Below are 17,421 nucleotides of genomic sequence, written 5' to 3'. Positions count from 1 at the left end.
AGGATAAGCAGGGATGCAACACCATGTTCTGCTTGTCCCTAGCCTCTGTTTGCCAAAAGCTGGGAGTGGACAACAGGAAATTAAGGGTGATGCCTCTATATAGTCCAAGAATGAGTGCCTTTGTGCCTATGGTTTTATTTGGATAATTGCATAAGTAGTTATTTTCTATTGGAGGAAACTGCAATGCAATCCATTGCATGGACTTACAGTCACGCTCTCCATCAACATATAAAATAATTAAATTATGTGACTCTTCTTGGAACGTCTCCAGGTTGCCACCTTGGAAAGAATTACTAATAAGATTCAGGGCACATGTATACCATTCTTGGATTGATTTTCACCATCTATTAAAATTTACCTCAGACATAAATTGTTTTTTTTCTACATATCATGAAAGACTTCACAGAACAACTGAAATTATTATAATTGTACAAGTGTTGCTTTCTAGTGACCGCCAGTGGTGGTATGAAAGAATGAAAAGGAGATGGATGGTGACCTAGAATAAAGCTTTATATCAACAAAAATAGAAGATAATGATAGAATTGCAAGGATCTTAGCTTCTTTACCTGTTTCACCCAGCCCAGGAGACACAACTGAAATTAGGAAAGAAGTTCTTCAATTACATGGTACATGATGATAGTTTAATATAAAAATAAAAGATGAAGGTGTCATCAATGCAAATCTCTCATCCAATAACACCCTCAGGAGCAAAAGACCTCTCCCAAGTCTGAATCTTGGATCTTCTGCCTGGAAGCAAGATAAACCCAAGTCATAGTAAAGAGAGTTTAATTTAGACAGTAGATGTTAGTGAGCTGTCAGAACAATAAAAGAAACTGTAGAATAAAAATGAATCAATTACTTAATTTTGGGGAATGTATTTTTTCTCATTTTTAAATTAATTCACAAAGAATAATTCAACCATGTCTCTTTTAAGAGAGATACAAGTCAGTATTTTTTCTAGATTAATTTGTATAATTTCATAACAATTCACAAATAAAATCACTATACAAATTTCAACACAGTATCTTAGAATGTGTTCGTACACTGTGTTATGTTTTGTATCCCTGTGAGACTTAAAATCAAATTGTTTGTTTATACAATAATAATTTAAAAAAAAATCTAAAAGTGACTGATTTTCCCTTGTGTGATACATTGTCTTAGAAAAGCATGAAATACACTGAGACAGGGCCGGCTCTACTGTTTCTGCTGCCCCAAGCAGCGCGCCGAATTGCCGCTGTGGATGGCGGGAGCCATCCGTGTGCTGTTAGGGTGGCTCGCGCGTTTCCACGGCGGCAATTCAGCGGCAGTTTCTGTCTTCAGCCAGAAGACAGACGCTGCGCTGCCACGGACAGCTGAACATAGAAGCCGCCGCCGAATTGCCACCACCGCGGAACCACACGAGCTGCTTTAACGGCACACGGACTGCCCCCGCCATCCGCGGCAGCAATTCGGCCTACTGCTTGGGGGCAAAAACACACAGATTGCCGCCCCAAGCACCTGCTTGGAATGCTGGTGCCTGGAGCTGGCCCTGCACTGAGATTTCAAGATGCCTACCTTGCTGATGTACCATTCCAAAGGATCAGTTGCTTCATTGAATATTCAATCCCTTACTCAATAGGAAAGCTTTCTGGTTTGGTTTACACTGTAAGAAATTTTGGAGTATATCCATCCCATCCAAAGATCCTCCAGGTTTCAGGATAAGGTTTCTGTATTTCATTCCAGCCTGACAGAAAAAGTAAATCTGAATGTTAATATTTAATGTTTGTGCAATTCTCCAAATCAATAACAAATAAAGGAAAGACAGCTTGCTGATCATGGTAGGAGCTGCCTCTCTTCTCAGTCTCCCTTAATACTAAGGGCCAAAGCCTGGGGTGTATCCTAGAGACAACCAAGGCTATGTGGCCAGAATGGGCTCAAGTCTGCGGGGGCCTCCATCAATTCCTGAAGAAGAAACCTCTCCCATGTGGCCTTATAGCGTTTATGTAGTCACAATCCTTCCATTTGATCATGTTCTGTAAGATGTTCTCCAAGAGGCAGCATGCATACAGTGCTTTGCCAAAATTCAGGGTGGATGGGTTATCTCAGAAGACTGCCAGACACGTCAAGGGAACCTTAAGTCCACACTCCCCTAATTCAAAATCCTTGGCTATCAGCTTCCAACTGAAGGAATCCCTGTCTGCAGTATTGGGGGATAAGAAGGATCTATATTTTCCTAAATCATTATCAGAACACAAACACATAGACCTTAACATTAATTTTAAATGTGTTAGGTAGCAAAGACTTATTCCCTGCCGAAACCCAAGTTCAGGGGGCTTTTCCACAAGAGTCTGTTGCCTAAAGCACATGGATTTGTTACAGCACTGACAACATCACAAGTAATGTTAAGAGTATTGTTATTTTAACCAACAGTTGAAATATGATGCTAGAATAGCAGGTAAGGACTTCTCTTTCTAATTTTAAAAAACATTTAAATTCTTTTACATTTATTCATATGGAATTAGTAATTTAATGAAAATATCACACAGTACTGAGCTGACAGGTTTTATGTTTTCAGGTACCTTGTTTCTATTATAGTACCTATTATGCCATCTCATAGAAGTGTTAGGTGTGAGAGGAATTTTTGTTTGTATGCAACAACAGCCAAGCACCAACATTGCTTCATTAAAGTGGACACCTTTAACAGAATTAGCCAGTAACTCCTGAAGCAATAATTAGTTATCAGAACTATCGGAGCAAGAAATGCGAGGGGAATGTTAAAACATCTGAAGTCATCTTCAGTACTAGTTCCCATTCGTAGTTAGTTTAAGTTAGTTATAGCATTTTAGGCCCCTGAGATATGAATGCCAATGGGAAGATGTTTCTTTGCATGCAGGGTTCCTAGATCTATTTGGCTTCCTGACTGAAGAAAAATTAGGATAAGGTGCTTCCTTGTTTGTCATAAATAATACATCACTAATAGGTTGTCTGTTGATAAGACTATACAACTTCTTGATAGCTGTGCTGAAGGACTAAGTGAAGGTTCTGTTGATTGGTTGAATTCTAAGGTTTGATGAGCACCTTTTGGGAACTCTACAGGTCTCTATGCTGTTGTTTCATCCCTTAGCTTCATTTCTCATCACATGGTCTCTAACACATCAAAAAAACTGGCTGTAGTAGTTGGACTACTATGGTTAATACTGCTGTTTCTTTACCATCTTTAAAGCTCTTTCTCTGAGAAAAGCTTGAGTAAATGGTCTTTCCACCGGGATTCCAAGATAGGTTGAGGCAGCAGGAGAAAAAATTATTTCCAAACCTCTCATGGTTTGACTCAGAGCAGCCATGTCTGCCCATAATTGTGGATTTAGGCCTATGATCCAGATATGTCTGGAAGCTCCTGTATGGCTTTCCCCCATGCAGCAGAACCATAGCAATTCTGCTGTGTTTTGGGCCTTCTATTCCAATGGAGGGAAAAGAAGGGAAGAATTTGCCTCTGAATTTTTAACATCTCTCTTTAAAAACTCTGGGAAGTGTACTGAGGCTACCCTCACTGACCAGGTGCACTGTCTGAATAACGTATTGAAGAACGAACATACTGAAAGTGTTGCTTATATTTTACTGCTTGAGTTAGTCTCCAGAAGTCTAATACAGAATCGAGCCTTTGTTCTTTGGAGAGTAAACAGTAATTTGGAAAAAAAAAATCTGTGGTATCAGTGGAACAAATATTTCCCTACATCATACAGGTAATCACATCTCCCAGTTCTTGAGAGAGTAGAGATTCCTCAATAAAATCTGTAGGGGTTGAAGAGTCTGACAATAATAAAGCTACAGAGTTAAGAAGAGTATGAGTGATCATTAAAAATACAGTTTCTAACGCTCAAGTGATTAATGCGATAGTTGCTTATGCAGGAAGAGAAACCTCAGTTTCATTCTGACAGGAAGAGGTAAGCTGAGGTTCTAAAAACCCCAGTCTTGTGATATGCTAGTAACTGCCTTCCTTTCATGAATTTCTGAAATTGAAATAATTTGAGGTCTTATTTGAAATTGCTTCTGTAGTAAAAAAACTAATTGGGCACCTGGGGGTGGCTGTTTTTGTTTGAAATAAGAAAAGATTTAATCTTACTAGAGTATCTGATATTTATTTATGGAGGGTTGTTAGTCCCATCAGGGAAACTCTATTATGCCTCTAAAGAATGCAACGAGAAAGGACAACAGATTAAACAGATCTGATTTGGAGATGAGGTTACTTTAAGGAAAAAAAAAACCTTCCCCAAGTAGCTTACACATAGTAGATCCCTCTTAAAAAGTTATATAAGCAGCTAAACAAAGATAAAAGGTCACAGACTGTAGAAATAACTCTTTTTCTCCTCCTCTTCAGAAAGAAAGTTTCCAGAAGGCTTCAGACTAAAGAAAAGCATCGAGAACCTATGTAGCTGAAGCACAGTGAATATCCATTTGGTAGTGGCATGATAATTGAAAAGACAAAATTATTTTTAAGCCTCTCATATAAACAGAAAAAAGTCCAGGGGAAAAAAAAACCTAAATAAAACTCAGAATAAAAGGTACTTTAATGCATAGGGAGAAACAGAAATCACAGAGCAATTTGGGGAAATTTTGAATAGTTAAAACTCTAAGCCATCTTTCAGAGACTCTCAGAAAATGGATTGTGCCTATGCAGAGAGAGCGCACACGGAACAGAAAAGGGAAGACCTAAGGGGCTAGATCCATAAATGGGACGTAGATTCAGTGTTGCAATATGTAACTATTAGGTGCCCCACAGTTATGAGCTCCCAAAATCCTAATAACCGGTTCCCTACTGGGTCCTCGGCGGCACTTCGGCGGTGGGATGTGTGTGTGTGCGCGTGCAAGTGAAGACCCCGCCGCTACCGAAGTGCCGCTGACGACCCGGTAGGGAGCCGCGCGATGAGTACAAACCCCAGGTGCCTGTCTCTCCACCCTCAACATCCGATCCCCACCCATGTCCTGCCCCCAACTGCCCCCCTCAGAACCCGCAACCCATCAACCCCCCCTGCTCCTTGTCTCCTGACCACCCCTCCCAAGCCCCCACCCTAACTGCCCCCCAGGACCCCACCCCCTACCCAACTCGCCCCGCTCTTTGTCCCCTGACTGCCCCAACCCCATCCACCACCACCCTGACAGACCCCCGAGACTCCCACACCTACCTAACCCCACCCCATTCCCCATCTCCTGACCGCCCCCCCCCGAACCTCCGCCCCCTCCCACCACACCCTGCCTCTTATCCAACCCCTCCTCCCAGCCCTGGCCCGGCCCGGCCCCCCTACCATGCTGCTCAAAGGTGGCAAGAGCTGCAGAGCTGCCCAGGGCTCTGGCACCAGCGGCGCGGCACGCTGGGGCTCTGCAAGGCGGGGGGAGGGACTGGGGCCGGGGGAGCCTCCCCAGCTGGATGTGGCCCGCTGACAGGAGTTTGCCCACCTGCCAGCCCCTTCAATAACCGGTTCTACACCAGCTTCTAAATTTAACAACCAGTTCTTGCGAACCGGCTCCAGCTCACCACTGGTGCCCCACAGTCTAGTGGAATCCACAGCACTGAGTTAGGTGCCCAGGGTCCCTATACAATGCATGGGGAGAATCAGGTGCCTACAAATGGGATTAACAAAAACCAGCATGTTGAACAGGGAGCTAATTAAGGTACCCACAAAGAGAGGGGTGAAGCCTAGGCCCCACTCCTCAAAGGGAGTTAGGCACCTAACTCCAGGCCACAGGCAGGTGCCTCCCTCCTCTCAGTATTCACAGCCACAAACCCTCTCCTGGAGTTAGGCATTGAAACTCTTTCGTGTAAAAAGGGGGGGAGGGGTAACGCCCTTATAACTTTAGCTCAGTGGAACAGAGACTTGAATCTCCCACATCTCATGTTAGTGCCCTAACCGCTGGGCTATAGAATCATTCTCACTCTCTCTCTGGCCTGCTGAATATTTATATGTAAAAAATGGAAGAGCTTCACCAGGAAAGATCGAGACCCACCTCAGAGCCCAGTGGGCAGAGGATCCGCCTGAGAAGTGGAAGACTTGGGTTCAAATCCCTGTCCCCATCAAGCAGAGGGGGAGGATTTGAACCTGGGCCTTCCATACCCTGAGTGAGTGCTCTAACTATTAGGTTAAAGGTTGTATAAGGGAGGTTTGCACTACCACAACCATGTCCTCCTCCATTTTTTGTGAGGCTCAATCCAGTAGGCATGCTTGAAGTACACCTACCAGATCGGGCCCCACAGGTGAGAGAGGTAGGGAATGATTAGTTTGAGGACCCACTGGGCCTTAGGCATGAGATGGGTGTACACCCAGAGACAGAAATGTAGGCACTTAGGGGGCTTTACTTTTACTTTTCTTAGTGGTAACTTAGGCACCTGAAAGATTAGGCAGCAGCTGAACAAGGATTCTGAGGATCTAAATTTTGAATTTAGGCATATAAATGGCAACTGCCCCACTCAGTTTGTGGATAACCCCTTTATGGATTTAGCCCAAGGTCACAGAGGAAGTCTGTCTCTCAAGCCCCAGGCTACCACCTTAACCACCAGAACAGCCATCCTTCCTTCCTTTGTGCTGTGAAGAGAAGCGGTCAAGGCCTACAAAGAAGTAAAGTAGCAGCTCTAGAATGAACCAACGAATTAAGATTAAGATTCCCTTTTGAGGGAATGTATTTTTAAACCTGCCAAAACCAAACAAAGAAATCAAAACACAAAATGCTTCAACTGATCTGACAGAGTAGTAAGTTATACTGCTGCAAAAGAGGAGGCCCAGAATAGATTTAGATTTCCATACTCTGAATGGTAATTGCATAACAAAACACATAGGTGACTTGCTATTAATGGAAAGAGGTCACTAGTGTCATACAACTTTTACAGCACCAGAACATGCATAATCTTTTATCATGAGACAGTGTGCTCTCCCATACTGTGCAGTGTAAAATAAAAGGGAAAGTGGAAATCATCTCCTAACAAACCACAGGAGTCATATCTTATACAAGTTTTAAATATTTAACTTTATAGCCAAGAATTGTGTAAAACACAAATGACCTTAAAATAGAGATTTTCTACTATGAAATTAAACCATTTATAAACTTTTTTATTGATGTAGTGGATTTGATACATACAATAAGAAAGGCCTAAAATTTTAAAACCTACTGATTTGCTGATTATAATAAATCTAGTTTTGGAGCTTGTACAATAGCTAATTCTGAAATTTAAAAAAATTCAGTAATGGTATATTCTAAAGCTAGTTCCTATCTTACCTTTGGATTCATTATTCCTTCTTGTTTAAAGCAGCTATAAAAAATATCCATGGAAAAAACTTCACTCCACAGATATCCATAGTATTGGCCATCATAGCCACCTGCCAAATGTCCAAAAGTAGCTGGCATGTTTGTTCCTTAAAAAGCAGATAAAAAATGGTTACTAACTTTTCCATAACTGTTGTTCTTTGAGATGTTGCTCATGTCGATTCCATGATAGGTGTGCTCGTGCTACAAGCATTGTTGCTGGAGATTTTTCCCTTAGTGGTATCCATCAGGCTGGCTCTAGTGCCCTCTGGAGCTGCATGCTCATGCGGCGGTATAAGGGGCACAGCGCAGCCAGCCACACACCCTCTCAGTTCCTTCTTACCGTTAACTCCGACAGAGGGGTAGGAGGGTAGGTTGTGGAATGGACATGAGCAACACATCTCAAAGAACAACAGTTATGGAAAAGTTAGTAACTGTTTTTTCTTGGATTGCTTGCTCATGTCCATTCCATATTAGGTGACCAACAAGCAGACCATCAGCAACACCGCTCTCCCGAAACTGGCATCGTCCCTGGCCTGTTGTGATGGTGTAGCAAGATGCAAAGGTATGTACTGATAATAAGGTTGCGCCCCTATACAGATGTCTTGGATTGGGACCTGTGCAAGGAACACTGCCCCAACAAAGCCTGGGCTCTTGCGGAGTGATGGCCAAAGGTGGGATATTGGCCTACTCATAGCAAGCCTGAATACAGGAGGTTATCCAGGATGAGATCCTCTGGGCTGACACAGGTAGCCCTCTCATCCTTTCCGCTACTGCTACAAAGAGTTGTGTGGATTTCCGGAAGGGTTTAGTCCTCTCCATTTAAAAGGCAAGAGCAAGCCTAACGTCCAATGAGTGAAGCCACCATTCCTCAGAGCTCTTGTGAGGTTTCAGGGAGAAGACTGGCAGGAAAATGGCCTGGTTGTTATGGAATTGTGACACCACCTTTGGCAGGAAGGCCGGGTGGGAGAGCAGTTGGACCTTGTCCTTGAAAAACACTATGTATGGCTGTTCTGGTGTAAGGGCCTTGATTTCAGAGACCCTTCTGGCTGAGGTGATCGCCACCAAGAAGGCTATCCTACATGAGAGAAACAGCAGGGGGTATGATGCTAGTGGCTCAAAGGTGGGGACCCATGAGTCTCCACAGAACCAGGTTTAAGTCCCATGGGGGGATTGGCTCGCAGACCTGAGGATAGAGCCTCTCCAGCCCCTTGAGAAACCATACCATCATCTTGTGGGAGAATACTGACCATTCATTCATCGGTAGGTGGAAGGCTGAGAGATGGCTGCTAAGTGCACCTTGATAGACATGAGGTCCAGGCCCAGCTGCTTTAAGTGGAGAAAGTAGTCCAAGATAGAGTGAAAGGAAAATTGAGACAGAGAGAGAGCTTGTTGAGGCGCCCATGTTGAGAAGCATTTCCACTTGGCCAGGCAGCCCTGGTTGATGCCTTTCTACTATCTAGTAAGACTTGCTGGACCTGTTCCAAGCAAGCCTGTTCCTCTGGGTCCAGCCATGCAGCATCCATGCAGTTAGGTGCAGGGAGGTGAAGCAACCAGCCGTGGTCTTATGAGATTAGGTCTGGACGGAGTCGGAGTGAGAGTGGATCAGCTACTAACAAATACAGGAGCGTTCCAAGCCAGTGATGGCCAGACCACGCCGGGGCTATCAGAATAACTCTCACCTTGTCTTGTTTGACTTTTAGGAGGACAGTGTGAACCAGAAGGATCGGGGGAAAGGCATAGAATAGGATATCTGTCCATGGCACCAGATAAGCATTGGAGATGGAGCCCAGGCTGTGCCTGTGCAGTAAGCAAAACTGATGGAATTTCCTGTTCTGTCTCGTAGCAAACAAGTCCACCTTGGGAGGCCCCCACCTTTGGAAGATGAACCTGGTGACTTCCAAGTGAAGAAACCATTCATGGTGAGTGGAAAAGGATCTGCTGAGGTGATCTGCCAGTACATGCTGGGGTCACGGTAGAGGTGACGCCTCAAGATGAATGGTGTGCTTTGCAGAGAAGTCTCATAGACATATGGCCTCTTGACATAGGGCTGAAGATCGGGCCCCTCCCTACTTGCTGATATAGAACATGGTTGCAGTAGTGTATGTCACGACTTGTACCACCTCACCTAAGATCTGGGGAAGAAACATTTGGCAAGTTAAGTGTACTACCTTGAGCTCCCTGATGTTTATGTGCAGGGAGAGTTTTTCAGGACTCAGGGCCTCTGGTCGCAAGAAGTTGTTGTGGTGGGCTCCCCACCTTAGGTCTGACACATCTGAGATTAAAGCTACTGACAGCTGAGGGGTAGCAAAGGGAACCCTCATCATTACCAGTCTTGGGTCTTTCCAACATTTCAGGGAGGCAAGGACTAGGGGAGGAACTGTAGTGTCTGCTTGGGCAATATACTGATGCTAGCCACATCTGGAGGGATTTGAGGCACAGTCTTGCACGCTGAACCATGTAAGTACATGCCGTCACATGCCCCAGTTGCTTGAGGCAAACCTGACTTCTCGTAATTGGGTGGACTATGATATTGGATATCAGGTCCACCCAAGTAGGAACTACGGGAGCGAGGACCTGGTGCTGGGAGGGAATCTCCCAAGGGTTCCAGTAAGGCCACTACATTGGTCAGTGACCTGCTGGCCAGGTGCCGGCAGGGGGACTGGTACCGAAGTCCAGTGGCACATAGGTTGACTACCAGTGTTGAACCTTAGGTTGCACATACGGTTTCCCTTGGAACTAAGAAGAGGAATCCTCTTTTGGAGCAGTACCTGATTCTGCCACCATGTGGTGCCAGGGGTCCAGGGACCAGCAGCGGACCATAGATGGTCGGGACGCTGGGATCAGGGTTGGGTTGCCACTAGAGGGTGCCAGGAAGGAGCCCCTTGTTCCTTCCTGGCACCCTGGATATCAGAGCTGGAAGGTGTCCCAATGGAGTTGAGGGGACTGGGAGAGAAAGTAGGCCCCTCGCCACTTGGAAAGCTTCTGAGATCAACAGAACAGTCAGACTGCTGGTGCCACAGTGGCTTCCAGGTGTCGTCGGAGGATCCCGCACCTAGGGTGACCAGACAGCAAGTGTGAAAAATCGGGACAGGAGGTGGGGGGGTAACAGGCTTTTATTTAAGAAAAAGCCTCAAATATCGGGATTGTCCCTATAAAATCGGGACATCTGGTCACCCTACCTGCACCAGAGTCAACAATCTAGGCAGAATCAATGGTGACATTGTGTGACAGGAGTGGAAGAATGGCCTGGCATGGATCTCACTGTGCTGCCTTCCCCACGCTTGTCTTTCTTGTGCACTGGCAAGCGCCCTCTGTTGGTTGCTGCTTTTTGTGCTTCTTCCCTGGCACCGGAGATGGTGAACAGTGCCAGGAAGAGCTTGGTGCCGGAGGAGCACTTCACACTGATGCCTAAGTACTCGGCACTAAATCAGAGCGTCGCGGCTCTGAGGGTGGCTTCCATGAGGCTAGCTTTCAGCCTAATGTCTCTGTCCTTGTTAGAGCGGGGTCTGAAGTCTCAAAAGATCTGATACTCATCCACGTGAGTTTCCCTCAAGCACTTCAAGCAGCTGGAGGGCGAGTCACTCATGGGCATCGGTTTGCCACAGGAGGCACAAATTTTGAAGACTGGGGCGAAGGAGTCCCTCAACAACAGGAACTATTTTCACTATGTACACTAATACTAATTACAAAAACTATATACACTAAACGATGACAACTAAGTACAAAGAGTTAGAGTTAAAAAACCACTGGGAAGAAACCTTGCCAAAGCAAGAAGGGTCATTCAAGCAACTGTCATGGGCGGTAAGAAGGAACTGAGAGGGCTCGAGGCTGGCAGTGCCCCTTATACCAGCACATGAGCGCACAGCTCCAGAGGGCGCAAAAGCTGTCCCGACAGATACCACTAAGGGAAAAATTGCTGGCAACACTGCACACGGCGCGCATACACCTAACATGGAATGGATATGAACAAGCTCTTGAAGAAGACAGAAACATTAACAAATTATTAAAGTTGAAATAAAATGTAATCATCCCTTCAACGCAGGGGTGGCCAACCTGTGGCTCTTCAGACGTTAATATGTGGCTCCTTGTATAGGCACCAACCCAGGGTTGTGAGTTCAATCCTTGAGGGGGCCACTTAGGGATCTGGGGCAAAAATCAGTACTTGGTACTGCTAGTGAAGGCAGGGGGCTGGACTCAATGACCTTTCAAGGTCCCTTCCAGTTCTAGGAGATGGGTATAATCTCCAATTATTATTTTTTTATAGGTGCCAACTTTCCAATGTGCCAGGGGGTGCTCACTACTCAATCCCTAGCTCTGCCACAGTCTCCCCTGAGACTGCCGTGCCCTCACTCCCTCCCCTCCCCTCCAAGCCTCCCGCATGGCACAAAACAGCTGATCGGGATGTGCGAGGAGGGAGGGAGAGGAAGCTGATGTGGGGCGGCTGACATATTACTGTGGCTCTTTGTCAATGTACATTGGTAAATTCTGGCTCCTTCTCAGGCTCAGGTTGGCCACCCCTGCTTTAATGTATAATAGTGCTTCAGATTTAGAAGGGCATTAATGTATCAATCTGGAATATATCCTAACTGCAAATGGACATTTTTGATGGAATAACATTAATGACCTTTCTTGTCTTATTTCAAAGTAATTATTCAGTTTCATAAACTGGATTTCTTTTCTAAAGCACATTCACCTGATTTGCTATAAGACCTATTGTGAAGGTACTGTATGCTTATCTGAAGCAGTCAACATGCTGCATGAAAACTTTACTTTTACGTACCTGGGGTTGCAGAAATTCCCAGAATCTCCATGCAGTACTTGGCATATTCATCTGCAGGGTCAGCAGATAATTTGGTATGAATGGACTGGTCAACCTTGCTCAAAACAATCTGACGAAGAGTCAAAAGACCTAGTGGTATGAGGGCATTTGGTTTATAAATGTTATAGTAATACACTGGGTTTCAATGGTATCAGCCATCCAAGGATCTCATTGTGCATTATATACATTAACGAGTTAAGCACTGTAAAATCCAGCGAGGACAATAAGTATCATTTTCATTTTAAAGACAGAGAATCAAGCACGGAGACTTACCCATGTACACACAGGAAGTCTATGCCAAAGGAAATTGCCAAGTGACAATAGCTAGGAAGAGGACTTGAGGTGATTGTCGATATTCGACAATAAGCAATTTTAAGTCATTTGGACACATAGGTGGGCCTCTGTAAACACATGCTCTCATTACTGTTACCTTTGTCCTCTATCCCACTTCCCTTCATATTGTTTTTTATAAACACTTGTTGGAGAGCAGGTATAATGTCTTTCTATGTGTCTGTTCAAAGCAAGCATAATCCTGGTGGTTTTGGGGGGTGGGGTGTCATCACAGCACATATAATAATAGTCAGGAAAGAGACTGTAGCAATCAGGAAAGTCTCCAGACTCCCAGTCTGTTGCATTAATTGTCCTTCCTCTTAATTGAAATGAATAATTAAAAAAAGATTGGAAAGGCTGTTGAAAGGAGTTGCTGTTACAAGCTCCATCTTTTTAAATTTTATTTTTCTCACAGTTTGAACACAATTAAGATATCAGACATTTTTACAGTAAATCTCAGCATTTAAGCACTCATTTCCAAGGTATAATCTAATGGGCCTTTCTTCTATAAATGGCCGCTTACCTCTCAGTAGCAGTCATGGGGGAGGTGGATACACAGTAAAGGAAGAAGAGACCACTGTCTAAGGCATATGTCTGTTCTCTATTACGCAGGATATTGCCCTATGTCTTTCCTACCATTTCATGAATGCTTTTTGAATGTAAAAGAAAAAAAGATACCTGTATTGGCCATTCTAGAGGCAGCAAGTTTCTCAAGAAGAGCATCTGCAACATGGCTCCCATCTTTATAATGTTTTGACATTTGCTGAAGAGGTTCTTTTTCCCATGCCCAGTTCTCAAACATTTGTGAAGGAACTTCTACGAAGTCTGTTTCCACATTAGTTCCACTAAATCTAGCAAAATCGGTCTAACAAAAACAAAAAACAAGCAAACAAACAAAAACACAACCAAAAAATCCTCCATTATACTAAATTAAAATACAAATGAGATTAGATCAGATATCTAGTAAAATGTCAACCTATGTAAGGTGCCAAAACTGTGATGATGTAAAAATAGGGCAGAATTATAAACAGCTATATTACACGAAAGATCAATGTTAAAATAGCCTCAAATTTTAAAAGAGAGGGAACAAGAAAAATTAAATTATAAGCAATGAGAAAACTAACCAAAACAATATATCATGCAGTGATTCTTAGTCACAGGAACTCAGAAACAGGTCTACTTTTCTTACTCTCTCTTACGTGACATATTATAGCAATATAATTACATTTCAGCATTGCCCCATGACATCAGAAAAGAACTAGGGCTGTCAAACGATTTTTAAAAAATTGCAATTAATCGCAAGATTAAAAAAATAGTTGGAATTAATCGCAGTTTTAATCGCACTGTTAAACCATCAAAGAATACCAATGTAAATGTATTATAAATATTTTGGATGTTTTTCTACATTTTCAAATATATTGATTTCAATAACAACACAGAATACAAAGTGTACGATGCTCACTTTATATTATTTTTTCATTAAAAATATTTGCACTGTAATAAAGAAACAAAAGAAATAGTATATTTCAATTCACCTCATACAAGTACTGTAGTGCAATCTCTTTATCATGAAAGTGCATCCTACAAACTTAGATTTAACATAATTGCACTCAAAACCAAAACAGTATAGACTTTAGAGCCTACAAGTCGAAGCATGAAAGGGCATTTGAATGTTTAGCATATCCAGGGCCGGCTCCAGACCCCAGCGCGCCAAGCGCGCGCTTGGGGCGGCGTCCCAGCGGGAGGGCAGCAGGCGGCTCCGGCTGGGACTGTGGCTCCGGTAGACCTCCCTCAGGGCCAGCGGACCCTCCACAGGCACGTCTGTGGGAGGTTCACCTGAGCCGCGGGACCGGCGACCGGTAGAGCGCCCCCCGCGGCGCGCCGCCCTGCTTGGGGCAGTGGAAATCCTAGAGCTGCCCCTGAGCATATCTGGCACATAAATGGCTGGCTACAACAGTGCCATGCAAACACTTGTTCTCACTTTCAAGTGACATTATAAATAAGAAGCAGGGAGCATTATCTCCTATAAATGTAAACAAACTTGTTTGTCTTAGTGACTGCCTGAACAAGAAGTAGGACTGACTGGACAGTGCAAATATTTGTAATGAAAAAAAATTAAGTGAACACTGTACACTTTATATTGTGTTGTAATTATAATCAATATATTTGAAAATGTAGAAAAAGCATCCAAAAATAGTTATAATACACCTAAATTGGTATTCTATTAACAGTGTGATTAAAACTGTGATTAATTGCGACTGTTTTTAATCTAATTTGTTTTGTGTTAATTGCATGCATTAACTGCAATTAAATTGACAACCCTAAAAATAACTCTAATTTACTCAATATAATTACTTTGGTAACATGCTACAAAATTTTGTTCTATCACAAAAGTAATTCAGGGATTAACTTGTATAATTGCTGCACAATGCCGTAGTTCTAATGCATTCAGGCCTGTTTCAGGGATTTCACTTGACTCACTTATCCTGTTAAGCACTATCCTTCCCATTTTGTAGGAGTATGCTGGCACGTGAAATACTGCACAATATTTTTGAACTAAGGGGTGCCACTGGATTTGAAAAAAGTGAAATCCATTAGCAACGTGAATGAAATGTTCCCGAGTCTTCTAAATCACTCTGTGCCATTGAGGCACATCCGTATTTGGGTCCCTCAAATCCTGCTCCCATTTCTGTAGCAGATCCACACGTGTTCCAGTCACCAGGAATCTCTCCGTAGCTGTGAAGGAAGGGGCAGGGTTTACTCCATAATTTTTGCATTCTGAAACTGTGCTTCCTAGATATCTTGGGGCAAGAGCGAATAGCTGGATTCTTCCCATTCTTCACAGACAAACCAGGAGAGAAAAGCTATGTACAAAATTTAGATGTCAGCTCTGAATTCAGACTCCAACTTGTTTAACTCCAAATGTAACCAGTAGATTTATATGTTCCTTGTTCTGTGAAAGTTCTCCCTGGGACTGGAAGCCAGGAAATGAAGTCCCAAGTATGCTACATACCTCTGACATTTTATTTGTGCTGCTACTTATTGGTTAAAGAGGCCAGAGTGCAACCACATGAGTTCTGGACTGGTGGGCTGATGGTGCAGAATTTACAGTTTTTAAGAAGAAACACTGAAGGCTATACCTTTCAAACAAAAGGAAACAAATGAATTGGACTAATAATAAATCAACTTAAATATGGTTCAACTAAAGATGAAACTAAGCAGCTTATTTAGTCTTTATGACAAGTCTCCAGGCCAATTCCAGCCTTTCTGCTGATGTGGAGGCTCCTGACTGCTGTAGGACTGGTGTGATTCTGCTACATGGTTGATGGAGGAATAAAGGTAACAATCAGAAAGCCCAAGTAGGGGATGTATGCACCTTCTGTATCAAGAAACGCAGCTTTGTGAGGGTACCCTATGTGCGTGCCACCATGCAGAATACGACTGGGATCAAAGGCATGTGAGGACAGTGGATTCATCAGCCATTTCCACTATTTGGGACAGGGACTCTGCTTTCTTTTGTGTCTGTACAGTTCCTAACACACTGCAGGTACTATCAAAAGCAACAATTGCAGTATCAGCCCCAAAGCAGCTCTGTTGCCTATGGAATGGTTCCTTCCTCATGGAGCCGCTCATTGCTCAACCCCAGTTGCTCAGGCTGTGCAGAGGGAAAAGGATTTGCTGTAACATGAACATTTTCCAGAAGTTGTATTTACTGCGGGGCTTGTACACAAAAACTCAAAACAAGGTATCAACTGTGAAAAGTTACCGTGAAGCTGTTAAATACTTACCTTAAGGAAACCATACACCCATCAAACAGGCATACCCCTTCCCCCACCACCATTTTGAGAGACTGTGAAGAAAGAATTAGATATTTTAATGAAATAAAAACATTACTTACCTGTGCACATATCTGGTGCATTACGTGACCAAACTCATGGAAGTAAGTCTTCACTTCATCGTGTCGCAGCAATGATGGGCGATCTGATATTGGTTTTGTGAAGTTGGTCACCAGAGCAGCTACAGACATCATTCTGCTGCCATCAGAGCATAGGCAGCCAGGCTGGAGACCAAAGCATGCTGCATGCCCATACTTCCCTTCTCTGAGCAAGAAAAGATACCAAAAGTCATCCTTATGCAATAGGCCTATCTTCCACAAGTAACATGGTGAAGAGGGCTGTTTCCCTCTATGATTTTATATGAGGAAGGGACCCTCTTTCTTTTATTAGAAAAACCACAATAAGATAGTGTCCTATGACCTTTATAAAAGTCACTGTGCTTAGGATTCTACTGAGAGCACAAAGAAAAAGTACTTCTAAATCCCCTCACTTTAATATTTAGAGCAGCATTTGCAAGCCTCTTTTTTATTTATATAGTATATTATTGAAATCAAAAGTAGTAACTCTGCTGCTTCTAAAAGTTAATTTTACTTAATCTGAGACAGGACAATTATAGTATGAAAGACAAATCCCATTCTAAAAAAAACAGGAGTACTTGTGGCACCTTAAAGACTAACAAATTTATTTAAGCATGAGCTTTCATGAGCTACAGCTCACTTCTTCGGATGCATAGAATGGAACACACAGACAGGATATTTATACATACAGAGAACATGAAGAGGTGGAAGTATGCATACCAACAGGCAGAGTCTAATCAATTGAGATGAGCTATCGTTAGCAGGAGGAAAAAAACTTTTTGAAGTGATAATTAAGATGGCCCATAGAAGGTGTGAGGAGAACTTAACATAGGGAAATAGATTCAATTGGTGTAATGACCCAACCATTCCCAGTCTTTGTTTAACCCACAGTTAATAGTATCTAGTTTGCATATTAATTCAAGTTCAGTAGTTTCTCTTTGGAGTCTGTTTTTGAAGTTTTTTTGTTGTAAAATTGCCACCTTCAAGTCTGTCACTGAGTGGTTAGAGAGGTTGAAGTGTTCTCCCACTGGTTTTTGAATGTTATGATTCCTGATGTCAGATTTGTGTCCATTTATTCTTTTGCGTA

The 17,421-nt window shown here is 43.2% G+C and overlaps 1 protein-coding gene and 1 long non-coding RNA gene across 14 annotated transcripts in view; one reads left to right on the top strand and one right to left on the bottom strand.

The window, feature by feature from the left end:
- NLN (neurolysin) overlaps positions 1 to 17,421 on the bottom strand; it is a 57,415-nt gene that overhangs the window by 3,081 nt on the left and 36,913 nt on the right. For 7 of the 11 annotated variants that reach the window (XR_005600531.1, XR_005600525.1, XR_005600528.1 and 4 more), the window contains 6 exons: positions 16,320 to 16,521; positions 13,100 to 13,286; positions 12,053 to 12,181; positions 7,243 to 7,379; positions 1,555 to 1,723; positions 567 to 747 (listed from right to left, as the gene is read on the bottom strand). Coding sequence is in view for 1 of the 11 variants with exons in the window: in XM_039544902.1 (XP_039400836.1) it covers positions 1,589 to 1,723; positions 7,243 to 7,379; positions 12,053 to 12,181; positions 13,100 to 13,286; positions 16,320 to 16,521 (790 nt within the window). In the remaining 10 variants the exon portion in view is untranslated. The remainder of the gene's footprint in view (positions 1 to 566; positions 748 to 1,554; positions 1,724 to 7,242; positions 7,380 to 12,052; positions 12,182 to 13,099; positions 13,287 to 16,319; positions 16,522 to 17,421) is intronic. The other 4 variants (XR_005600526.1, XR_005600533.1, XR_005600534.1 and 1 more) reach the window with 4 other exon arrangements.
- The window catches only part of LOC120408227, a 67,918-nt gene that overhangs the window by 27,501 nt on the left and 22,996 nt on the right, over positions 1 to 17,421 (top strand). The window contains exons 2-4 of one of the 3 annotated variants that reach the window (XR_005600551.1): positions 4,355 to 4,419; positions 7,747 to 7,834; positions 9,116 to 9,191. This is a non-coding gene — a long non-coding RNA (uncharacterized LOC120408227). Of the gene's footprint in view, positions 1 to 4,354; positions 4,435 to 7,746; positions 7,835 to 9,115; positions 9,192 to 17,421 lie in introns of all 3 variants that reach the window. The other 2 variants (XR_005600549.1, XR_005600550.1) reach the window with 2 other exon arrangements.

Source organism: Mauremys reevesii, linkage group 6 (assembly GCF_016161935.1).
Source record: "Mauremys reevesii isolate NIE-2019 linkage group 6, ASM1616193v1, whole genome shotgun sequence".
Taxonomy (NCBI): domain Eukaryota; kingdom Metazoa; phylum Chordata; order Testudines; family Geoemydidae; genus Mauremys; species Mauremys reevesii.
This window is presented reverse-complemented; position numbering and strand designations above follow the sequence as displayed.